This window comes from Anarrhichthys ocellatus, unplaced genomic scaffold (assembly GCF_004355925.1).
Source record: "Anarrhichthys ocellatus isolate YVR2014 unplaced genomic scaffold, GSC_Weel_1.0 scaffold7, whole genome shotgun sequence".
NCBI classification, from domain to species: domain Eukaryota; kingdom Metazoa; phylum Chordata; class Actinopteri; order Perciformes; family Anarhichadidae; genus Anarrhichthys; species Anarrhichthys ocellatus.
This window is the reverse complement of record NW_022280037.1, coordinates 9,137,710-9,161,890: the sequence shown is the minus strand read 5'-3', so window position 1 is coordinate 9,161,890 and position 24,181 is coordinate 9,137,710. Positions and strand designations below refer to the sequence as shown.

Below are 24,181 nucleotides of genomic sequence, written 5' to 3'. Positions count from 1 at the left end.
AGTTTAACAATTTCACAGAACTGTTGCGTGTTCCTCACAGGGAGCCATTTGCTCAACATTTGTTCCAGCTTTTTTCCAGGGTTTTAAAGTTACAACTCTTCTAATGTTTATAAATAGCAATAGCTATTCAATGTAATTATATTTTGTAATTACCCTTCTACATATTAGTTTTCATTCCAGTGATTGATTCGAATCGCCATTCCCACGCCGGAGGGATTCATAAGAAACAATGCAGCGTTAGTTTGTAGTTTGCTTTTGTTACCTTTACACAGAGCTAGATGTTTCCCCGTTTCCCATCTTTAAGATAAGCTAAGCTAAATGGCTGCTGGCTGTATTTTCATATAGTAAACATAAGTAGTGTCAATCTTCTCATTTAACCCTTGGATGGAAAGCAAATAAACATATTTCCCCAAATGTCAAACTATTCCTTTAAGCTTTAAAACACCAGAGGATTAAAGCCAGTCCGGGCTTGCTGCACGTGGACATGACAGAGGTCAAAGGCCACCGGCAGATTGGCTCTAAAAGGAAGAAATAACAATAACATGATAGGAAAAAATATTTGAACATAGTTTTTCATCATCTTTCTCTGTCTCTCTTTGTCTGTTTGCCATGGGACTGTAGACAGGTATGTCTCTCAGGGTGTCATCTTCCCTGCCCGAGGCCAGAAAGTCTTCAGATATCAGTCATCTTCTCCCCACTTCTCTCTGACAAGCCTGGGAATTGACACACCTAAGGGAACACAGGAACCTCTCATCACCATCTCATTCCACACTTTGAGATTTTAATCAGTAGAGGAAACAAAGAAAATACTTATGTTCAAACTGGTATAGCGCTATACCTCCCTGTGTGAACATGACGGCTGCAGCCGGTGTGCTTTAACGCAGGTCCGTTTGATTGTTGGGAGGGTCGTGCACATCCAGGAGCTGTGAATTCCTTTTAGCTCCACTCTCACTTCCTCACAGCGACAATGGAGCAGGGGTGAGAGGTGAAGGAATGAAAGTAAAGGAACCAGCAGGAATCACTCGAGGTTAAGCTCTGCAGATTGAATGACTCCCCTGGGACAAATGCTACTTAGGCCTACACATAAGAATACACAATGGCGGGTCATTTGGCACCATGATTGAATAGCATTCACTTAGATCACTTCACAATCGCAGGAAAGAGAGGGGGGGGGGGGGGGAAGCATTTTTTCATCTCACTGTTCAGATGCTGATTATTTACATCTGCACTCAAGTGCTTTAGGTCATATGCCAACATGGCATTGTTTTATCTTTTTTAGCAACAGTCAAAATTGTTATGAATACAAAGTTGAGCAAGACACAAAAGGCCAAATATTTTGATAAAACACAACAATTCTTAGCACTGATCATTTCCAGAGCCTCCCCGCTCACGCTGAACGCCTCATTCAACCAAGATGGTTAACGCTGCCTAAAAAAGTCATAAAAAAGAATTTGCACCGCATTGAAATCCTTCTGGCGGGAAGTAATCTAATGTAAGAAAATAAATGAACCCCGTTACAAATTGTGGCAGATGTTGGGAAGTTGAACAAAGACACCACAGAAAGGAGTAAACAATGTCAAATATTGAAAAAAAAACAAACTGCTGTCTTCAACAAGCATCTGCTGCACATAACTAGGCCTACAGGATTTTACACGCCATTAGAAAATGTTGTGTTCTACACATGACAGAAGTCCAATCTTCTATCTGTGCACAACTACTACCTGCTCAAAACACTCACAATTTGTTTTAATAACTCTAATAATGAACTTTAAACCTCAACTCTTAAGCAAACATTAAGCAAATGTCTTTAAAGTATTCAGAAACACATATTGTCCATCCGTGAGAGCTAATGTACAACCCAAACGAGATAATAATAATAATAATAATAATAATTTGGACTCTTAAATTATTCTTGAAATAATTTAAATATGTAACTCAGATGTAGTTATGATACACATACGGATATATGGATATACACATATACATACACACATCCATGTCCAAATTACTATTATCTCGTTTGGGTTGTACATTAGCTCTTAACTCAAAGGTTTCCGCATTTCCGATGGCCCCTGAAGGCGTCATGAAGTTGCATGTGCAACAGTAAACTCACAGCTCATTTCTCCTTAATAACAGTGACATCTTGAGGCTGTTCATCCTCCCTCCCTCTCCGTCCCTCCTCCTCTCTCTCCGTGCAGAGCAGAAATGCAGCAGAGCTTGATCTGACTCGTCCTCCCTGCTGGAAGTGTCTCTTGCTCCTCGGAACTTGTCTAGGTGCCTATTACGCACGCTGCGATATGGCCGTTTCTCTTTCTCTCCAGAGTCTGGGGCTCATCATGCTCGCAGCGATCCTCCTGCAGACCATCGCGGTTGCCGTCAGCTTTGTGTATTTCAACAAGGTCCTGAGCACGGTAAGATATGCGTTCGTCGTCCCCCTTAATCTAACAGATAATAAGAGCATCAGACTGACTGCCATCTTATAGGGGAAAGGGGATATTAGGCAACGTTCCAATGATGACAACTTTACTTACAACACAGAGCTGTATACTGGTTACTTTTACAGGGATACCATGCCAGTGACACAATTGTTAGGGTCTCTATACGAATAAAGGAATAAGACAATTAAAGTATGAACTAGGCTATCACCGTGAACTCACAATTGAAAAGTAGGTGCTGTAGGAAGGTCTAGTAAAATCGTATCCGAAATGATGCCATGAAGTGGTCGTTCTCAACTTAAAAAATCTGCTACTTCACCGTTCCTCCAGGGGTTGAACTTTGCTGGATTTGGTTATATGAGATTAAAAAAATAAATAAAAGTACCGATCATGCAAGAATATCTGCCGGCTGCACAATGAGAGAGGAGAAAGTTGGGAGAGCAGATAACATAAAACAATGGCAGGAAACGATATCGTTGTGACACCCAAAGGCAACCTATTTCAGATTTGACACGTTGAAAAGCAGAAAAAACTGACTGATCCGGTGCTGAGCTCTGATTGGCTGAGTCACAGCAAAAACGCCCACCTCAACTCTCACACACACACACACACACACACCTGTGACCACTTACGAGTTAATTGCATGCACTAATTGGCATCCACCTGTACCACTACTGTGTATCTTTAGTTGTTGTTTTTGCGTCTTAAATGTAAGTTATAGAAAATAAAATATTTCTTGATTTAATTCAGAAAATAATGAAGTGATTAATAGATAAGGAAACTAATGGTAGGTTGCATTGTTTGTCTTGCCTCTAACATGTGGACAGATGCAGGAGAGTTTCTCCCGCAGCAGCGTGTCCTGTCTGATAAACGTAAATCTGCGCTCCGAGGATGAAGATTCAGCGGAGGAAAAGAAGAGCGATCCCTGCTGGCAAGTTACGCAACAGCTCCACTACCACATAGAGAAGGTTTTTGATTTTATTCATTTTTTTGGTCTAGTCTGTCTTCAATTTGTGTTCCCTGATTGCCAAATTCTATGTGCGAGAAACCTTCATTACATTTAAAGGTGCAGTGTGTAGTATTTGGTGGCATCTAGCGGTGGACTGAACTTCATCCGTGTGCCAAGCATGGGAACTACGGTAGACCCCTCTTAATCCTGCACGCTGTTCCTTTTTAAAACACCAGTGGTCATTCTTTCCAGAACTGTCTCCACTACATATTGGATTTCTTTCTAAATCACATGCAGCTACTCGGACACCTGATTGGAACAGAAAAAACATGATGCAACTCTACATCTCTTCTAAATACTAGTGACCCAACCGGTCGAAGGACATGGCCACCCACCCAGCGCCTGGTTCTCCTCCAAGTTTCTTCCCGTTAAAGGGGAGATGTTGGATCTCCGTAAATTGAAGAGAACAGTCTTGACCCGGTCTTTATGGAAAGTGTCATGCGATAAGTTGTGTTTTGATTCGGCGCTATATAAATATAACTGACTTGACTCTCCCGCGGGGGAATACTGCTATTACAGGTCAACAGATGATGTATTTGTTGACCCAGAGGGAGAACTAAATGATTAATGGGGCTGACAAGGCCCCTGGTGAATTACTGAATGTTTATGATCTAAAGATACCTAAAAAGGCATAAAGACTGAAGGGGTCAAGATGCTTGACCTTGCCACCCATTCACTCTCTTTTTCTTTCTGTCTCTCTGGGTGTTTTCCTTTCAGACGATGGCTGACAGATTCCAGAAGGAGATATCCACTGCTATGAGAAGTGAGAACAATGCCTCCATTGACGATCAGTTAATAGGAGTAACGTATGACTTTTTCTAGTAAAAATGCCTTGTTTGTGTTTCTTATCTGCCTGTGGTTTCACAGATAAGATGACAGGAGTGCTGCCTTTCCTGAGTCCTGGGGTCCGAGGGGTCCCTCTTCCTAAAGTTGCCGCCCATGTGACCGGCGTCGTTTCGTCCACAGAGCCTCCGACAGCGGACGGTGAGGATCCTTTTTCATGTAGCGCAGGAGGAAAACATCCAGTGCGTACACCAAGTAGAGTCCTGGAAAGCATAACGGACATCTTGAACACAGGACTTGGGTTTTGTTGTGATGGATGCTCACACACCTCTGAGTACTGTGTTGCCTCACCCAAACCTTTCGTGGGCCAATGGTGAGGAATGTGCTCCAAGGCTTCTCAGGCTGCTCTCAGATTCAGTAACGTCTCTGTGTTTGTCAGGACCTGCAGATGTGCAGCTGCTTTATCCTTCCACGATGTCCTGTCGTTGTGTTTGTGACCAGTCAATGTCTCAATTTCTCTTTGTCCATATGTAAAACAAACCTTACCAAATACAATTAGGTAGCATGCATTGCTGTTTGTCACATTGTCTGTTTTAGTGCGACAACTGGGGGACCCAAAAGTCAAGTTCTTTCTAATTTTACACGTTTTGGCTTTAAAGGAAACGTCTGGTAATGTTGTATGTTTTTTTATTATTGCAAGTAAATTATATTTACTCCTTTTTTAAGACGTTTTTCTTTTTTTTAAATGAAAGCATATGATGACTCATTTTTAGAGAGTCACATCTGTAATGGGCACAAAATAATTAAAAGACAGACTAACACATTGTTGGTTCTGGTATTTTCATGGCATTTGTCGACAATAAGAAAAACTGTAATCATAAATATATATTTCTGAATGGTCAGGTGTCTATCTACACACACATACACACACCCCAGGATGTCGTCTGTTTTAGCCTTCTTTTTAAACGTGGCTGTGGTCAATTATCTTTCAAAAGCCACTGGTCTGCGTGCACATCTGTAAGCATTATTTACACACTGAGTTTCTTTAACATTTGTTTCTTATTTGAATATCAGTGACTGGTTGTACTCTGTAACGCAACACTCTATAAATCTCAACTGATATTGCATCATAGTGAATGGCCTTAATTTGTGTGTGTGTGTGTGTGTGTGTGTGTGTGTGTGTGTGTGTGTGTGTTGCAGGCCCGCAGAGCAGCAGGGGCTACCTGGGGGAGCGAATCCGAGTGTGGGAGGGCCAGAGAGGTCTGTCCTTCCTGCAGAACATGGAGCTGAGGGGAGGAGAGCTGCTGGTGCCCCGAGCAGGCCTCTACTACATCTACGGCCAGACCTACTTCAGACTGCCCTCCACGGGGGAGACGGAGGCGGAGGAAGAAGAAGCACAGCTTGTCCAGTATATCTACAAGAAGGTTAGGCTTTGTGCATGCTATTAGCCGATTGAAAATGAAAAACAATGTGTCGACCGAAGATTTCTTGATCTTGTTTTTGTGGTATGGCCCACAGATGAGTTCCTACACGGTGCCCATCTTGCTGATGAAATCTTCCCGGAGTGCCTGCTGGCCTCGGGGTCAGGAGCCGGGTCTCTTCTCCCTCCATCAGGCCGGTACTGCCTTTCTGCAGCCCGCCGACCGCCTCTTCATCACCGTCAGCAATGCCAGCGCCATGGAGATGGACGGGAGGGCAAGCTACTTTGGGGCCTTTCTCGTGGGCTAAAGTGAGAAAACCTTCCCGGGTAGAAAAGTCCGGGACTGGGATGACTTCATATAGACATCAACAGAAGTGACTCAAATGTTGGCTTGATCATTTGAGCAGCTGTCTGGTACAGGATTGGAGAAGAAGAATGGACTGGTGCAAAGGACTTCTTCGGGGAGCGTAAGAATATGATGAAGCGGAGCTGCAGAAGAAGAGAAGCTGGAAGAAGTGTATTTACTCCAGCTGACACGGGAGTTCAATTCAGTTTTTTTCAAGGCTAGTACACAGAAAGCACCGCATGACAGAGCAAACATGGATTACATGCTGCATTCACAGTACTGGGCGTTTGGTCAAGTACAATAGATGCAGATTAAATGTTGTACTCATGTGTGAATGACTTCTATTGAGAATAGATTGAGTTGTCATCCACAAGAAATGACAGTGCTGCTGGACACAGGACACTTCTTTTTATGAAAAACAAGTATCAAAAAATGCCACAAGATTTTAAATGTTCAGTATTATAAGTGAAGCTTCCTTTTGGCTTACAGTGCTTTTGAATTTCCTTTGTGCAATGTCTTGAAGGAATGTGTGCATGACAGATCACGATGCAGCCTCACAGAGAAGCACTGACTCAGTATAAAGTGTTTTGTGACACATTCACACTTCTATATCCAATGGATACCTATAAAGATGGTCTATTCCTTTTAAGTTCGATATATATTTTCTAATTATTATACAGATTTAATGAAGAAATCTCTTTATTAGGTCTGAATGTTTAAGGGTAGTGTAATGTAGGCGAGGTAAAATGACTAACCTGTACTGGTTTGTTGTTTTTAGGTTTGTTTCATCATTAAACAGGAAATGACAATTTACAGTATGAAACACTTATCAGGAAAAATATGTTTTCCATGTTTGGGCTTCTTCCTAGCTTGTGGTGAATATGTGGTGCACTGTCTGCACAAAAAAAAAAACTTGAGTCAAAACATGTCCTCTAGACAAAGACACAATACTGAAAAAGTAAAAAACTATCATTTAATACATGTTTCCATATTATGGCAGTGAATGTTTCAGCAATAATAAGGGTCACTCTTCAAACAAGAGCTTTTGTACATAAAAAAAAAAAAAAAATACCCAAAACTAATCAGGGTTCAAGTAATGCCCAAACAAAAATACATCTTGAAACATACACACACGCAGGAAGGTAGATCATATTTGCTGATCATACTGTAATCCACCGGCTACTTCCTGGTCTGAGTCGAGAACCAAGGTGTTTGTTTGGTCAGCCTGAGTCCTCCCACTCTCTCCTTCAGTCTCTTTTTGGTCACCACATCTGGACTGACAAACATGTTGTAGTTACAGTAAACACAAACACGGACAATACGCAGCCTCTCGAGTTATAGGAGGGCTTCAAGGTGCTTTAACTAAAACACAAATAAAGACAGTGGTACCAAATCTCAAACACTTGGTATCAAAAATAGTCTCTGAGTTGGTCTCTAATCAGTCGGGACACTACACCTGGGGGGGGGGGGGGGGGGGGAATGCACACGCAGAGGATATTTTGTCTTGTTAATGACAATCTATGGCTTCAGTTTATCTAAACACACAGTCATGTACAATCCCATAATCAAACCATAACGGTGTAATATTTTAGAAGACAGTCGGTTATAGTCTGTATAAATGGCAATACTGTAAACAACTGCGTGTGTGCACGAGAGCTGGGAGGCTCCTTGTTGGTGCTACTATTGCTATGTTGTGATTTGGCCAATCAGACTAAGTGCTTACAACCCACCATCCGACTCCCCACTGAATTTCAGTAAATCTCAGCAGGCACATACACACACTCGCACACACTCGCACACACTCTTACATGCACAGAAACTGTGGAGCCAGCCAAGTGCTTTGACATTATCTCGCTGCCTGTACAATGCCTGCATCAGTCAAGTTCATTAAGACAAATTCGTTATCAGCCTAACAGTACTCGGATTGAGTGAGTTAATGAGATAGAAAAGGCATAGAGTCTTGTGTGGGACATAACTTCTCCATAGATTAGTCACAAGATTCATTCACAATTAAGGTGTGAACACAGAGGATTAAGGATTAGTAAGGGCCGTCCTGATACCTATGATGCATTCCTTAAAATACACACGGAGTAATACTCAAACATGGAAAATGCTGCGACAGGTGACGAGATATGATGATGCCGTGTTTTTGTTATTACGCACCAAAAAAAAAAAAAGTCACACATGCGCACTCTGAAATCTATAATGGTGCGCACACACACACTGACAAACACAAACTCTGGTATGGGTTCCTATTGCCTCTAATAGTATGTCTGGGTGCTATGAACGAAAAAGCACCTCTGGAGTACAGAACAGCCTTGGAACCGAGTATAACTGTTTCACTACAGACAGGCAACAATACACACCGGCACACAGGCACAATACAGGAGGCTTTGGCACACCCATGCTAGTCTTACTACTCAGCATTTTCCAACACAGAAGGAGAGCAGTTTACAGAACAGGACAGACCCATAGCTGCCTTATTGCCTCCCCTCGGGTGTTGGGGAGGTACAGGTTGTCTCGACAGATACAATGATCAGCCGTCACATTCAATCAGCATCGAGCTGTCTTGTCTATGGAGTCCCAGCCCTCTCATCCAATCAGCAGCTCCAGGCTGTCCTCATAGCTGGGCTCTTGTGGGGGGCTGGGGGACAGAAAGGTTGCAGTCACGGGGGTCCCAGTCACTGTGGCGACATTGAGGAGGGTGTTAGTGCGGATGCTGGTGGTTGCCGGGTTGCGGAGTGCAGCGGCCGCGGTGATGCTGGTGAGGTTGATGCCGAGTGTGAGCCGCGTCTGCTCCAAGGCTTTCTCTGGCACAGCGAAGGCCTCTAGCTTCTTCTCCCCGTTGGCCATGTAGGAGTTCTGGCAACCTCGACAGATACAATCCAAGCACGCCTGAGGAAGACGACGACAAAAAATAGCCGAGGCACATTAGTGTTATTGAATCACATCAATGTTGCATACAAGCTGCAAAATGACTGGTCATTACCTCATAGTAATATTTAATACATTGACATCAAAACCTACTCTCACCTTTCGGTTTGAATAGCAGGGACAGCGTTGGCCCCTGCATGTCAGTACAGATGGATTCTGGGTAGCCCTGCCGCACTTGCAGCCCTTCTTCTCCGCAGGCTTCTTATATGGAGGCCTAACAGGCGCTGGCGGCACGAGGCAGCCGGACATCAACCGCTGGTCTTTGCTGCCGTCCTTGGTCTTGGAGCCTCCGCCGCTGCGTACCTTCGCATGGGGCTTCTTAGGGCCCGCATCAACATGCTTTCTGGCACCTTTATTGTGGTTCTGCGCAGGCCGACTGAGCTTGGGGGGCGCCCCGTTAGGAAGGGACGAGTATGTGTGTGCCGGCACAGTTAAGGAGGGTGTAGGTGGTTGCATGTACAGTGTCTGAGAAGGGTTTGGAGTGTGTAGATGTGAGGAGGGGCCCTGTAGGATGGAGGCGATAGGGAGAGGTTTCACCTTCTCCCTATCGCTCTCTGAACGAGAACGTTTTCGTTTAAGGCGGACCGGCGGGGGCTTGGAGGTCGGAGGAGGATCGAAAGAAGATGTGTGTATGTGAGCACCGTGACTTGCCACTGTGTTAGTCCTGTCTGTTTGAATCTGTGTGTAATTGTGAGCTGCGTCTAGCTGTATGTACATTGGAGCGTGTGCTCTGTCCGTGGTTGTGTGTGTGTGAGTGTGCATACGTTCTGGCTGCGTATAAGGAGAATCTCGACCGGGTTGAAGGGGATCCAAAGTCTGTAACACCTCCTCCACACTGAGAAGCAACACCTCCCCCTCCTCCAGCTCCCTGCTGCCAGATTCCCCATCCCTGAGTGAGCACACAGTGCCTGGAGTTGGGGCTAAAGGTCCAGTGGTCAGACTCAGTTCCAGACCACCACAGCCAGTACTGGACACAGACAGGTCTGCCTGTGGCTGCTCCTCTACCAGCTCGCATACTTCCAGCTCAGGAGAAGAAGGATCATGGTCCTCCAGCACCTCTCCGTTGCATTCCTGCGGTCCATTGGAACGAGGAGGGTCCGAGGAGGAGCTCTGGGGTATAGCCGACAGCTCTGCAGGAGCAGGTGGTGCCTCTGTGGGGGTGAGGGACTTTGGGGCAGATGGATTCACATTTTCCTGTGCTAGGCTCGGGTCTTCTGTCTCTATCTCATCTTCATGTGACATTAGCACCTCGTCTAGCAGGGCCATAACCTCTGGAGACCCTCCCACATGGCCGCTGATCGACTGCAGCAACGGCGAATGAGTGACATAGAGACAGAGCTTCCTGTAACATTGCACCAGCAACGAGAGCTGTTTGTTCTCCTGGAAGCAGGAGTAATCCTTACAGCGGCTGCACGGCGGCCTTATCTGCATCTTCTGGCCTTTACAGCCCAAGCAGACGTAATGCTGACACTCTGCATGTGTTGGGGAAATGGGATCCTGGAGCAGTTTACCTGAGACAAAAACAAGAGTGAGCAGTTAATCCATTTGTCGGTGCTCTGTTGCACTTATGTGCAGCAACTATGGCACAATCAACAAGTCATTCCCATTCCCCGTCAGCCTAAGGTGACTTCGTCAAATAGCTTGTTTAGTCTGACCAACATTTCAAAATATATGCCGAATCCTTTTTTATCAACTAAATTGTTTCAGTACCGACTGATGCATTTCAAGCAGCTCAGGAAAATCAGTAACTTTAATACCGACATCATGATCTATGAAAGAAAAACACTGCATTACATAATCATCAGAGGCCAGACATATTGTCACATATCATTCTGTCAATCATTGGAGCCTCAATGCAAGCTGCGCAAGGATTGATAGTCAACTAGCATAGCGAAGTGAGCAAATGAAGCCTAAATAGTAAACACATGGCTCTGCAGCAGACACAACAACAGAGGAGTCATCTGTTGTCTTGACAAGAGGAGATGACTGGGGCTCAGCCTCAGTTGCTAAGGAGACCACTGAGAGCGCGACAAAATCGTGTCAACTGCTGCGAACACACGCACGCCCACCGTCACATCGGCCAATATGAATAGTTATGAAACACTGATTCATTTCAGCAAAATTAGACTAATTTGCGCCACGACACAGATGCTAATCTTGCAATGAGGTGACACAAAATATGATGTGTATCGCTGTTATACATTGATTGTGTTGCAGGATGCTTACCACAGACAAGGCATGCAATGGACTGTCGGAAGAAGGGCAGTAGCTTGTACATCTCTGCGAAGCTGTGAGGCTGCCGCGGGTCACACTGCAGCACGGCCCGGCTGGCGGACACGTACAGATTGGTTGCATTGACGGGGTTCATAGCAGTGTTACTCCGCAGACTCGGGGAAAAGACGGCCCGGGAGAAGAAAAAAAAAAAATCCAGCCACTCACTGCGACGGAGCTAAAAGATAGCCAGGTCTCCGGGTATATAGAGGAAATATAAGGTGGCCTGGTGGAGCAACAAGCAGCCACTCCAGTGTGTCAGTGCAGGCACATGAATATATAATAGACACAATAACAGACAACGAATATGCCGAAACGGTTCTCAATAAACGCGCACAACGCTAGCTAGCTCTGCAGCAGCTAACGTTAGCTAGAGCTAGCATCACCGGTTCGTGGTAGCTACTATTCACCAACGAGATCACAATTCAAGTTCCTATTGATGAGGACCAATTAGACCCTTGGTTATAATTACTCACATCCCCACCAATGCTGTCTAACAGCTAACAGTGGATCAAATGACCATCCATAATCAAAAGGTTAGCATTACGCAGCTACCGTTAGCTTACGACATCAGCCAAACGATTTAAACGAGAGATGCTCAATGTTAGCCATAGAGCCCATTTACTATCTAGCCCCGTCTCATTGTCGATACCCAAGTGAACGAAAGGCTGCTCTTAAGCTCATACATTTGTTTGGGTTAGCAATGAGCTAACATATCCCAGGCGCGCGCTTGATGTAAACAAAGCTAACCAGTTTGCGTTAGCATGGCATGCCAAAATTAGCTAGCGGAAAAATGAAACCGTATCATTAAGCCCCCCAATGTCCGCCTTATGCCTCACGCGTCGGAGGGAAATGCAAGCTGTGAATCGAAACCCTACGATTCTGATACGTTGTACTATAATACTTGGCGAGCAGCGACCGAAACATAGCTAAATAGCCGCTTTGCAAAATGTATCAATCATTCGATTTTCCACTTTTCCTCGCGCATCGAACCCCTCTCCACAGCCATGATCATCGCGCGAGAGTTCTCCTAGTTACCCTGGTTACCGTGGTGTTCGAAGGGTTCGCGAGCTCCTCTATGCTCTGTACACACATCAGCACCTTCTGCATTTACACAGTAATTATGTCATTATTTTAGAATAATGAGATACGTATCTAATAATTATGAGATACTAAGTCATAATTATGTGAGGGCAAGTCATAATTATGAGATGCTAAGTCATAATTACGAGATAGTAAGTCATAGTCATGAGATGCTAAGTCATTATTTTGATAGTATCTCATTATAATGACTGACCTTTATTGTTTATTGTATTCTCAGTGTCTGAAATGGGCTTCCATACTCTACTGCACCTTCTGCATTTACACAATTAGCCAAAAAAAGAAGCAATTCATTAATTCTTTCAAGAAGAAAGTGAGAAAATGGATAAAATAAAATTGAAACTACATACACATTTCATCAGCTTTTGGCAGCTCTTGTTCCAGTTAATGTTGTAAATATTTTAAAGGCTTTAACAGCACTGAATCATACGCTATATTTCAGAAGACTGAATAGATATAATATATAACTTTAATGGATACTGCATGTCTCTTAACATCCCGATCAATAACAAAAGTTGTACAGTTGAATAACGAATTGAAGGTGACAGTGACTGTGGTGCTACTATTATTGAGAAAATCAGAAGTGAAGAGGCTTACATTAATGTTTAATGGTGCAAATTATGGCCAGGCTCTTTCCAAATCTATTTACTCTTTTTTTTGTCAAAACAGCTTTAATGACAAAATTAAATGTTTGATGAATAAATCTCTGTCATATAACCTCGGCTTCCATTCCTCTGATTTCATGTGTTTTTTTATGTTCCATCTAAACTCTTTAATATTTCGGAGGAAATGTAATTTGCCAGGCTAAACACCCACATGCCGTCCTCTTTGTTTGTCTTCTTTTACGTCTCCATGCTTCCACTTGTAACCCCGCGTTTAACTGACACAATGCTATGAATTGTAAGTAATTCCCTTGGGCTGAATCTGCAGAAATTTGGATTTATGGAGAGGGTTCATAACGAGCTTAAAATGTATGCCAGAGACCCTCATTGGGGCCCAAATCTCAACACTCACGTGAGGGTTTAAGGCACTGTCAGATCATCGAGTGTTTGAGGGCTCACTCGCAGACATTTTGAGCCCTTTATGAACACTTTCCATAAATTAGATGCAGACTTTGCCCAAGGGCATTAACCCACAATTCATTGCAATGTGACGTTAAACACGGGGTTACCGCTGAACGCATGGAGACGTAAAAAAAAAAGGTAAACAAAGAGGACGGCTCACGTGTGTTCAGCATGTCGTCACATTTACTCAGAAACATTAAGGGTTAAAAAAAACATAAAATCAGAGGATATTTATTTATTTATTCATCAAATATTGAATTTAGTCATTGAAGCTGTTTTGACAGAATGAGTAAATATATTATTTGAAATGACCTCTCATCTTGTGAGGGTTTAAGGCTTTGGGAGGGACATTGGGATTGGGCCTTTACGTAAAGGAAGTTCCAGGAAATGATCCCTTCCAGGTCCCGCCCATCTACATGTGGTACGCAATCCTCCTTTCTTATTGGCTGTGAAAGCTCGTTCCCGGTAATCAACGCCCCCCTCCGCTGCTGCCGCCTGCTCTCGTCCACTTCCCAGGCGAGACGCAGCTCATCTCGAACGAGCCTGTAGTCTCGCTCTCCCGAGAACACACACACACGCGTCAGGCAAAGATGGCGGCCTTCACTCTGGCCCGAAGAAGCGGCGGACTGATAAACGGGCTGAGGACGTCTTTCAGGAGTCTGGCGCCCGGGAAATATGGCGCAGTCGCTGCCGCAATGCCGCCGGCGAACTGCCGCTGGAATTCTGTCAGCCACTTGAGCGTGAAGGAGAGGATTGACGAGAAACGGAAGATGGCGCTGTGCGGGGGAGGTCAGCAGAGAATAGATGCACAACACAAAAAGGTAAAAGCGACATAGTATTTCTTCTATTCGTGTTAGCCAACATGTAAGCTAGCATGTTATTAAAGCTTCAAAACGATACAGGGTGGAGTTGTTGTCGTCAAATGCTTGTCTCAAAGTCAGTGGTTGCTGCTGGAGGTTTTTAAATGACCTTTAAAAACTAACTTTCTTACCTTGCTCGGGTTAATTATTACAGTAAGGCACAACATGTAACTAGAAGGAAGTGATCATGATAAAAACTCTGTATATGCATGTAATGTAATCATATTTCAGAAAGTATTTAGGGTTAAAAATGGCATGTTTCTTTGGGCTAATCCAGCAAGTTAAATATTTGACAAATCATAGAAAAAGTCCATATTGCAAGCAGCCCTCTAAATGATAAACACTGGCCACACATGTGTGTAGGTATTTGTTGTAACACTCACCTGTAGTGTGCTCACCTGTAGTGTTGTCTGTGTGGTAACGTGGTGTTTTGTGTTGCAGGGTAAGTTGACAGCCAGGGAGCGAGTGGACCTTCTGCTGGACCCCGGGTCCTTCGTGGAGTCGGACATGTTCGTGGAGCATCGCTGCTCTGACTTCGGCATGGAGCAGGACAGGAACAAGGTACCAGCCGGCACGCAGACCACAACTGGATCCACTGGAAGCAAGAGACTCGTTCTTCCACTGGGGTTTCAAATACTTAAATCTCATAACATCTTTGTCTCTCTCTGTCACAGTTCCCGGGCGACAGCGTCGTGACAGGCCGAGGACGGATCAATGGCCGGCTGGTTTATGTGTTCAGTCAGGTACGACGTGGAACTAAAGTAAAGGGATTCAAGGATCATTATGCAACACAGGGATGCACAACGAAATTCAGTTATATCCATTACATTCCTGTTGTGCACTTTTTTTATTTATTTGCATCAATGGCAGCATAAAAAACAATTCTCTGGGCGGATGATATGGGCGGCATCTTCACATTAACATTGTCCATCAACTTTGACTGTGTTTGAGCACCAAGCACCATGATCATTAGTGATAAACACAACAAATAAAGACAGAAATGTAGTGAAATTCAATGGGTGCTACCGGCCGCAGCAATACAAAGCAGCTTGGCGTTACATGTTTAATATTCTTCCCTCAGGACTTCACAGTGTTCGGTGGCAGTCTGTCTGGAGCTCACGCACAGAAGATTTGTAAGGTAACAGCAGCTACATAGCAATATAAGCTAAATAGAAGAAAAACTGTTATTCCTTGTCAACAATGAGAGGATGGATGTACAACGTTTAAATGTTCTGCACTCAGATTATGGACCAGGCCATGATGGTTGGAGCCCCGGTCATCGGGCTGAACGACTCCGGAGGAGCTCGGATCCAGGAGGGAGTGGAGTCTCTGGCTGGATATGCAGATATCTTCCTGGTATGTTACTGCTCACTGACTAAAATCTGCTCTCAACATATTCAAAATGTTAACATTCTGAAACTCTCTCGGCCGGAGGTATCGGGTCAGTCAGACACTCTGGATGAAAGAGTGAAAACCAAACCTTCTCCTTCTTCCAGAGGAACGTGATGGCTTCAGGAGTCGTCCCTCAGATCTCCCTCATCATGGGCCCCTGTGCAGGAGGAGCCGTCTACTCCCCGGCCCTCACGGATTTCACCTTCATGGTTAAAGTAGGGAGCGGCACAAATACAGCTTTAAACACTAGAATTAGTAATGATCTAATAATCCACATTTTATTGATTTTTAGCCACAGCAGACATCCGAAGTCAAACGTTTCAGTGTTTCTAAAATGTCAACATTCTGCTAATTGTGCATGCAAAAGTTGCAGTATAGTGCTACATAATGAATTATGCAGTTATCCTTCTAGGATTGTATTCCCACTTACATTAGCCTAATACCTCTGTCTGTGTGTGTAGGACACGTCATACCTGTTCATCACAGGACCCGATGTTGTGAAGTCTGTCACCAACGAAGATGTGACTCAAGAGGAGCTCGGTGGAGCCAAAACACACACCACCGTGTCTGGTTAGTGTGCATGTAAAAGCTTGTGTCACTTGTTTTCCATTGAGGCTGCCGTTTAACACAACATCTCAACCTAAAGGGAATTCTTGTCTTTGGGGGGTCTAAAAAAATGTCTGACGTCTTGTTCTCAGGAGTGGCTCACCACGCTTTCGAGGATGATGTCGAAGCCTTGCTCAACGTGCGAGAGTTCTTCAACTTCCTGCCACTGAGCAATCAGGATGCTGCTCCTATCAGGGAGTGCCAAGACAGCAGGTAAGCGTTCACCAAAAACAATAATTATTAATGGCAGAATATCTTTGTTTTTTTCAACTCACGTCATCCCTTTTTTTTGCTTTCAGCGATCGTATGGTACACTCATTGGACACCATTGTGCCGTTCGAGACGACTAAAGCCTACGACATGTTGGACATCGTTAAAGCAGTAAGTGCACAAACTCTAAAGTGTCTTATTTAATCTCTGCGAGTGCTAATGGTTTCCTCTCTTAATGCATCTGTTCAGGTAGCGGACGAGAGCGACTTCTTTGAGATCATGCCCAACTACGCCAAGAACATCGTGGTGGGCTTTGCCCGCATGAACGGCCGCACCGTAGGCATTGTGGGTAACCAGCCCAAAGTGGCTTCTGGTGAGTAAACTAACTGAAGGGCCAAACGTAAGAGAGAAGGGATAGCTTATCAGCGTTAGGTCATTCTGTATTTTTCCCTTTTTAAATCATATCTGTGTTGTTCATCAGGTTGTTTGGACATCAACTCCTCAGTGAAGGGAGCTCGCTTTGTACGCTTCTGCGACGCTTTCAACATTCCCATCATCACCTTTGTGGATGTGCCAGGCTTCCTGCCAGGTATTGTTTTTAAACTTCTCACAGTGCATATATATACTGTACACTGGCTGCATTCAAAGATGTTTAATGCTGTGATGGTTGTCAACAGGTACCGCTCAGGAGTATGGAGGCATCATCAGACATGGAGCCAAGCTGTTGTATGCCTTTGCAGAAGCCACTGTCCCGAAAATAACGATCATCACCAGAAAGGTGTGTGTGTGTGTGTGTGTGAACCTTCACAGTAGAAGACATTCTAAATCTCTTTACTGGAAGACTGGAGTAGCTGTACTCGGGGCTGAGTTTGCATTAAAAGCAGCGTGGTGATCAGTCTTAATTAAGTCAGAATAAACGTTCACTGTGGACTGGGTTTGTGTCCCCCCCCAGGCTTACGGAGGAGCCTATGACGTGATGAGCTCCAAACACTTGAGAGGAGACGTGAACTACGCCTGGCCCACTGCTGAGGTCGCGGTCATGGGTGCCAAGGTACAAACACACAAGTTCTTTCTATTCGTCTGTCTCTATCTCTCTCTCTTTCCTTCGTTTGATTCGATAGCGTGCATGCAGGTCGACAGCGAAGCACACCACAGCCATTTGAAATCATATTTCGACTTTGAGTGATCGCTAACGATGACGCACGGTCCGTCTCTCTCAGGGTGCCGTTCAGATTATTTTCAGAGGAAAGGAGAACCAGGCGGAGGCGGAGGCTGAATACATCGAGAAGTTCGCCAACCCTTTCCCCGCTGCTCTCAGAGGTGAACTTTCTCACTTCTTCACAGCACGAAAAAAAGTAAATCATACACTTCCGTTTGTGACCGGCCAACTGTTTGTTTCAGGTTTCGTGGATGACATAATCGAGCCGTCGACCACTCGCAAGAGGATCTGCAGAGATCTGGAGGTGCTGGCCAGCAAGAAGCAGATAAACCCCTGGAAGAAACACGCCAACATTCCTCTGTGAACCACACCAACACCGGCTAAAGGCACTTCTTCTGACACGGACTCTGCATTCAAATGAACTGCGGCGTGACCTCGTGACGATTTGGGTTGTTTGTCTAGTCATGCACCGCTCAAGCAGCCCTAGCTCAGCACATTTATCTGTACAGCCACTGATATGCACACCTGAAGAGGATGATAGTGAAGACACACATGAGAGGTAGTTGCTGTCAGTAGTGGCCATATTGGTCACTTTGACACTTAGGACATTTTGAGAACAAGATTGTATCTGAAAGGGTAGGTTACGTTTCGCCGATAAAACGCGGGCAACCAGCTGTCAACATGGTGGTATTAGTGGAAATGCAAACATGTTGTCCACGTACGGTGTTTCCTAAGTCGTATGTACTGTATTTAATCGAGGTTTGGGGTGTGTACATTAGTGAGCACTTTCAGGTGCACTCCCTGTGTTCCATTTAGGTCAAGAAGTCATCCTGACACAGTGCCTTTCCTCTCTGGCTGACTGCCATTTGTAAAATAAATCATGGACTCAATACCAAGTGTTTTCTTACTGACTACTTTTCCAATGCAATTCCCATAGTATTAGATTTAATGTTTAAGGATAAAAGCAGATAGTTTTGTTAATTGTCAGACCTCGCTATCTTCAGTGGCAGAATACATTTTTACGTTTCAAACTGCACTTGAAACGTCCTGCCGCCATTCTTTTGCACTTTCAACGGGAAAGATAAGCTTTACTAATCTCTTACAATGATATCTGGTAACCTAGGGAACTGTCAAACTCAACGGGGATGAGAGAAGTTCAGAATATCATGGTAAGTACGAACATCGAAAGTTCCAATGGCAGCTGAGCATCGCGTGAGAACGCTGACAGCGGCAGAACAAGCGAGCGCGTGAACCTTGAGTTGAGATCGTTTGGTCAAAAATGACCCGTCGAGCACTAAACACAAACACGGGTCCAATAATCGATTACAGATTTTATTTTATTAAAAAGAATTTAGGTTCACAGAAAAAAACAAAAACAGGCTTTTAGAGCATTTTAGGGCAACTGATGTCAACTGCACTGCAGAAAAGATCCAATTGTCTCTGATATGTACAGGAGGTAAAGGTAAATGATTGATTAACCGACGGAGGGGGAACAACGATATGGCGGGAAACATTCAAAACACATTCAAACAAATCTGTCAGACATAGAAATCCACCACTTTGAACAATGATAACAACAAATCTTAAACTTCTTGGATCAGTTAACACTGAAGGCGGGTGTAAAAACGTAACTCGATTTGACCTGTAGAAACATATGCTGCTGTAATACTGAACTGTGAAACCATTACAATCGGACCCTACAGCGCTTAAAAACTGGCGTCCCACAGCAACAATCTGAGCTGGGTCACCATTAGATATGAATTACAGGTGGAGGGGGAGGGGCTGGAATATACTGTAAGTATGTAGGCCACAATTTGGCAACAAACGAGATACATATTCAAGAAAAAGCTGTACAAACATCAGACAAAAACAAAAACACACTTGATTTAAAACTTTAGTACTAAAGCTACAGAATTCAAAATATGTTTATTGTCTTTTTTTTTTTAAAACGTTTTTAACTTCAAAACTTACTCGTGTGTGCGTGTGTGCAGAATGTTTACGAGATGTGAGAAGGTGGAGGCCTCTGTCAGAGGTTGGTTGCTTTGCCGGTTGCATCACTCCCGCCAGGTCAGTCAACAGCTGTCGACCTCCGTGTGCATGTGCGACTACTCAACCACCATCACTTTACACACACACACACACACACACACACACCAGCACCAGCACCACCACATACAAGGACTCAGATGGTGAACAGAGAGAGGAGTGGGGTCGGTGGGTGGTAATAAGAGCAAAGATATAGAACACTTAGTATTGAGATCCTCTCTACGTTGGATTTAACTAGACGGATCGAAGTGTGACACCAAAAGAAGGGCGGGCGCGGGGGGGGCTACAGAGTGTTACGCTGCTCACCAAACAACTGTACATCTGTGTAACGGGGAACCGTAAAAACTGCGAGTCCTCATCGGCCGGCAGCAGGATTACTGAGCCAGAGCGCCGTCAGAGCTACCGCTAACAAGAGCCAAACCAACAGGCTGAGGAGGAGGAGGAGGAGGAGGAAGATTTAGAGCAACGAGAAGCTCTTGAGTAATCCGGACTAGATTCTGGAGAATGTTCTGGATCCTCCGGCCTGGTCTGAAAGAACAGAGCCCGTTCTCGTTTCACGCTTCCCGGTGAGTTCCAGCTGATGCAGGATCCATCGGAAGACCCGCTGAACAGACATCCGTCCATCGTGTCTTGTAGAAAGAGAAAAGTACTTCAACAATGTTTTTTTCTTCTTCTTAAGAGTTTGATTGGCAGGTTATCTGGGTTAGATGTCCCAAAACCCGCCTTCTGTTTAACTCCTGATGTGGATCATGATCTCAGGATCTTCACTTCTTCCCAGATCAGAACATGGGCATGCTGAATCCCTGGAGAGATGGAGAGGAGAGCGACTGTCAGACAATGTTACGCAGAAAGTATCTGAGCTTCAACCCGGCAGGAAGCAAACAAAACAGCAAATGTTCACATTTTAGAGGCTGGAAGCAAAGAATTAAAAAGTGATCAAGATAGTCTGAGATTAATTTTGTGTCAACTGGCTCGTCAATTAATTGAATAATAGTTTCAGATCTACTTACCGACTCGTCCTCGATCATCGCTGCAGAGTCAAAGAAGTCCGGTCTCAATTCTGCTCTTTCCCGTCTGTTCCTCGATGGCGGCTGGGACGGACAAAATCACATATTAAGACGTTTAATTAAAGGTCCCATATTGTAAAAAGTGAAATTTTCATGTATTTTTGTTATAAATCAGGTGTAAGTGCTATATAAATACTGTTAAAGTATGAAAAACGCTCAATCCATGGAGAAACACACACATGTCACAATTATACAATATATAAACCATTTCAGTTTTAAACGCAAACATACTTTACATGTACATTAAAGCAAAAAAATAAAAAATGATCTTTATTATTCAGAATTTAAAAGATGTGTTGGGAGAAGGTGACGTCACTGACCAGGTCGATCACCATCGTGTCCTCAAACTCCTCGTTCATGTCCTCCAGCTGGCCCCGCGATGACATCATCACGTCCTCAAAGATGGGCTCCGCGTCATCCTCCATCAACCCACGCCTGATGGGAAATATAATTTCAAAAGACACCGTTTTATATCTTTTTTTTTGTTATTCGCTCTTCGTTAATTAAAAAAAAATGGTGTGTCTCTCTAATTTAGGGACTGGCGTGAAACACGGTGACGGCACGAAGCCGAGCATCAGCCAGCGTCGTCCCCTTTGAAAGCTTTAAATACACTTACACAGTCTGCCGCACGCCCTGGTTGCTGCGCGCCTTGATGTAGTTCATCCCCGTCCGGTCCTTCCTGTTCACCTCCTCCATCTTCTGCTGGCCGAGCCACGACATCTGCATCTGAGGACTGAAGACAAGCAGAGGATCAACATCAGGGGCCAAAACATGTGGGGGCCCGTGGGAGAGACAGCGGGACCTCCAACAATGTGTTAGGCGGAGAATGGGCCCTAAGGAATGATACGGATCAGCACCTCGGAATTTCCCCCATTTCTATACTCACTTGTGTACGAAGTCGTTCTCTGATCCGGGTTCTGAGTCCGGGTCGGGCATGTGTTCTGCCGGTCGGTTCTCTCGGAGAACTGTTGAGGTGAGCTGAGGAGTCTGCAGAGCTCCCGGTGTCTGAAGAGTGTCGTTACGCAACAACCACGAGCTCTCAACACTGCTCTCTTCTGAGAATGAACACACACACACTCAGTATCGGTCACACAACGGCAGACAACCATCAACATGTCTCACTTCCCACAACAGCCTCAGGGCAGCCAACCCGAATAAAACCGGAAGAACTCTATTTGTGCTCCCGTATCCTCACCCTCGATGCGCTTCTTGTGTATCGGCAGTCGTCCCTTCTTGCTGCGGACCGAGCCGGCCTTGCTGCTGGAGCCCGACGTGACGGACATGTGGTCCTCGTCTCCTCCCGTCATCAGGCTGTTCCTGTAGGAGATCAGCGGCAGCCACACATCCTCCCGACGCTCCGACATCGACTCCGACATGAACTTCTCCAGGTACGAGTGGCTGAGGAGACATGCGGCCTTTTTAGCATAATTCACTCATTTTTAAATTAAAAGAGAGTTTAAAAACCATAGCAGGGAGTACTTACACCGTTTTCTTGTCTTGGCGGATTAGTTTGGAAGAAAATTCACTCAGAACCTCCAGGAAGGCCAGGTTGATGGGAGGAAACTCTGCTCCTCGAGGATTCTGGTACTTAAACGCAAACTCGATTCCATCCCTGATACAAGAGGGGGGGGGGAGGGGGGGGGGGGGAGAGAGAGAGGGAGGGAGAGAGAGAGAGAAAATAAATGAATGGAAAGCAACACAAAGTGAGATTCAGAGACACCAAAGGTGACATCAAAAGAGAAACTAGACGCACTGCATTGTGGGGCAGCTGAGTGTGCAGTAAGCTCACTTCTCAGAAATCTTGTCAACGTAATATACATCCGGACATGTACGCACTGAATTGTATGTGATACTCTGGATGTGATCTTACTTGTGCAGCGTGGCGACAGCCTCTCTGGTCTTGATCTGGTCCAGGCCGAAGGTGAGGGCGAAGCGGCGGGCCAGCTCCTTGATGCCGCTGACGTGAGACGATGTCCGGTCCAGGTTGGGCCCCTGGTCCAGCAGCAGCTCGTTGAACAGCTGGAAACACACACGTTGACAAAAGTGTTTGTGTGCGCACATACACACGAGGGCTCTCACAACTTAAAAAGAATGCACTATTTCAAGCCAGGGAGCCGTGTATGTGGCTTGTAATGTTGTCTTCGTTCATGTCTCACCTGCTGCAGACTGAGGATGAGCGTCTTGGCACAAAGAATCTTGTCCGCCTGTCTGGTTTTACTCAGAGTCTCCTTGATGATGTCGCCATAATCATTATAATACTGAGACAGAGAAAGAAGACAGTTTAGTCAGAAATTGTGATGAAATCTGTTCTGTAATCTAGACTCAAGAATAAAGATCGTTATCATTTAAATCACCTCTTTAGATTCAGTTTTAAGTTTTCTCATCATCTTATTTTAACCACATCACCTGCTGACTTCTAAATCTGTATCAGTTTCCTGTCGCCTCTTTATTTTATGTTGATGATGTCAATATTGTACACGAGTACAGAGGAACAGTCACCTTCATGTAGTGTTTGAAGATGTCGGCAGCAGCGGGCATGTCTACGATGTCGTAGATTATGAGTTTGCAGAAAGCAGCGAGCAGGTTTCTCCTTTTGTGGAGCGCCTCGATCTTGTTGGCCTCGTCTTCCTCGTCTCCCTCTGCAGGTAGACGGACAGAGAAATGAGGAGGAGGAAGAGGAATAGGGGGAGAAAAGTGGAAAAGTATAATATAAAATATATAGGGGCATTGTGTTGATTATATTTATGATCATCTTGTTCCTATCTTAATCCTAAAACAATGTGCTCGGAGACCCAAAACAGAGCAAGAAGTTCTCACCCATGCTCTGATTCTCGTCGTCCTGGTCGATGAAGACGTGGTCCAGGACGAAGGTGAGCAGCTCCTTCTGCAGAGTGGTGTCCGGGTTGAAGACCAGCGGCTGGAGGCCTTCCCTGCCGCCGGAAGCCAGCTGGTGACTGAAGATCATCAGCAGGTCGCAGAGAAGCATGAACGCCTGAAGAAGAGCCACAAATGAGGAGTTATGATCTGATGGAGAAGTGTTACCTGTTCATCTACAAGAGAAAGTAAAAATTCATTTCTTTATGGGTCAACAGAAACATGTCTACCTGTAGATCTGACTATCTACCTTCTCTCCTCTCCTCGGCCATAACATATCACACACTAACAACCGGGTCGAATTTGTAATGAACACTGTTTCTGGTCTTTAACTGGTTCTGTTCTCCAGAATCCAAAAAAAACATTCTGACAACAATGCACATATTTGTAAACATTAAAATCGTCAGTGATGACGTGTGACGGTGTGAGCAGCTCACACAGGTGTGTGTTGTTACCTGTTCTTTGACCGGTGTGTTGACGTTTGACAGGCACTGCTGGCACACGGCCAAGAAAGACTTCACCACTCTCCTGAGAGCCACCAGGTCATCCTGCGCAGGCACACACACACACACACACACACACACACACACACACACACACACAC

At 44.9% G+C, this 24,181-nt stretch overlaps 4 protein-coding genes across 4 annotated transcripts in view; 2 read left to right on the top strand and 2 right to left on the bottom strand.

The window, feature by feature from the left end:
• Positions 1 to 2,157: 2,157 nt before the first annotated feature.
• On the top strand, positions 2,158 to 6,609 carry LOC116383294 (tumor necrosis factor ligand superfamily member 10). Its single transcript, XM_031847005.1, has 6 exons — positions 2,158 to 2,411; positions 3,263 to 3,403; positions 4,162 to 4,207; positions 4,312 to 4,428; positions 5,428 to 5,651; positions 5,746 to 6,609. The coding sequence occupies exons 1-6, from the start codon at positions 2,298 to 2,300 to the stop codon at positions 5,953 to 5,955; spliced, it is 852 nt and encodes a 283-aa protein (XP_031702865.1). The 5' UTR covers positions 2,158 to 2,297; the 3' UTR covers positions 5,956 to 6,609.
• msl2a (MSL complex subunit 2a) lies at positions 5,928 to 12,202 on the bottom strand. Its single transcript, XM_031847003.1, has 3 exons — positions 11,154 to 12,202; positions 9,027 to 10,438; positions 5,928 to 8,888 (listed from the first exon to the last, which is right to left on the bottom strand). The coding sequence occupies exons 1-3, from the start codon at positions 11,293 to 11,295 to the stop codon at positions 8,586 to 8,588; spliced, it is 1,857 nt and encodes a 618-aa protein (XP_031702863.1). The 5' UTR covers positions 11,296 to 12,202; the 3' UTR covers positions 5,928 to 8,585.
• A 1,688-nt stretch (positions 12,203 to 13,890) lies between these two features.
• pccb (propionyl-CoA carboxylase subunit beta) lies at positions 13,891 to 18,284 on the top strand. Its single transcript, XM_031847004.1, has 15 exons — positions 13,891 to 14,184; positions 14,665 to 14,784; positions 14,898 to 14,966; positions 15,305 to 15,361; positions 15,466 to 15,579; positions 15,720 to 15,830; positions 16,077 to 16,185; positions 16,314 to 16,434; positions 16,521 to 16,602; positions 16,681 to 16,804; positions 16,913 to 17,020; positions 17,109 to 17,209; positions 17,384 to 17,482; positions 17,652 to 17,751; positions 17,833 to 18,284. The coding sequence occupies exons 1-15, from the start codon at positions 13,954 to 13,956 to the stop codon at positions 17,952 to 17,954; spliced, it is 1,668 nt and encodes a 555-aa protein (XP_031702864.1). The 5' UTR covers positions 13,891 to 13,953; the 3' UTR covers positions 17,955 to 18,284.
• The window catches only part of stag1a (STAG1 cohesin complex component a), a 34,325-nt gene continuing 26,971 nt past the window's right edge, over positions 16,828 to 24,181 (bottom strand). Inside the window, exons 21-32 of the mRNA XM_031847002.1 lie at positions 24,033 to 24,125; positions 23,521 to 23,695; positions 23,203 to 23,342; positions 22,860 to 22,961; positions 22,574 to 22,722; positions 22,187 to 22,315; positions 21,899 to 22,101; positions 21,590 to 21,758; positions 21,320 to 21,436; positions 21,024 to 21,138; positions 20,647 to 20,727; positions 16,828 to 20,439 (exon numbers count right to left, since the gene is read on the bottom strand). Of these exons, the coding sequence (XP_031702862.1) occupies positions 20,416 to 20,439; positions 20,647 to 20,727; positions 21,024 to 21,138; positions 21,320 to 21,436; positions 21,590 to 21,758; positions 21,899 to 22,101; positions 22,187 to 22,315; positions 22,574 to 22,722; positions 22,860 to 22,961; positions 23,203 to 23,342; positions 23,521 to 23,695; positions 24,033 to 24,125 (1,497 nt within the window). The 3' untranslated portion in view covers positions 16,828 to 20,415. The remainder of the gene's footprint in view (positions 20,440 to 20,646; positions 20,728 to 21,023; positions 21,139 to 21,319; positions 21,437 to 21,589; positions 21,759 to 21,898; positions 22,102 to 22,186; positions 22,316 to 22,573; positions 22,723 to 22,859; positions 22,962 to 23,202; positions 23,343 to 23,520; positions 23,696 to 24,032; positions 24,126 to 24,181) is intronic.

What these genes read in the sequence shown, in the direction of transcription:
- LOC116383294 (XM_031847005.1), top strand. Translation starts at nt 2,298, where the DNA reads ATGGCCGTTTCTCTTTCTCTCCAGAGTCTGGGGCTCATCATGCTCGCA. An exon ending in TCAACAAGGTCCTGAGCACG is followed by an intron (nt 2,412 to 3,262) that starts GTAAGATATGCG and finishes ACATGTGGACAG; the next exon opens with ATGCAGGAGAGTTTCTCCCG. An exon ending in TCCAGTATATCTACAAGAAG is followed by an intron (nt 5,652 to 5,745) that starts GTTAGGCTTTGT and finishes TATGGCCCACAG; the next exon opens with ATGAGTTCCTACACGGTGCC.
- msl2a (XM_031847003.1), bottom strand. Translation starts at nt 11,295, where the DNA reads ATGAACCCCGTCAATGCAACCAATCTGTACGTGTCCGCCAGCCGGGCC. An exon ending in CATTGCATGCCTTGTCTGTG is followed by an intron (nt 10,439 to 11,153) that starts GTAAGCATCCTG and finishes TTTTTGTCTCAG; the next exon opens with GTAAACTGCTCCAGGATCCC. An exon ending in CCTGCTATTCAAACCGAAAG is followed by an intron (nt 8,889 to 9,026) that starts GTGAGAGTAGGT and finishes CGTCTTCCTCAG; the next exon opens with GCGTGCTTGGATTGTATCTG.
- pccb (XM_031847004.1), top strand. Translation starts at nt 13,954, where the DNA reads ATGGCGGCCTTCACTCTGGCCCGAAGAAGCGGCGGACTGATAAACGGG. An exon ending in TAGATGCACAACACAAAAAG is followed by an intron (nt 14,185 to 14,664) that starts GTAAAAGCGACA and finishes TTTGTGTTGCAG; the next exon opens with GGTAAGTTGACAGCCAGGGA. An exon ending in TGTTGGACATCGTTAAAGCA is followed by an intron (nt 16,603 to 16,680) that starts GTAAGTGCACAA and finishes GCATCTGTTCAG; the next exon opens with GTAGCGGACGAGAGCGACTT.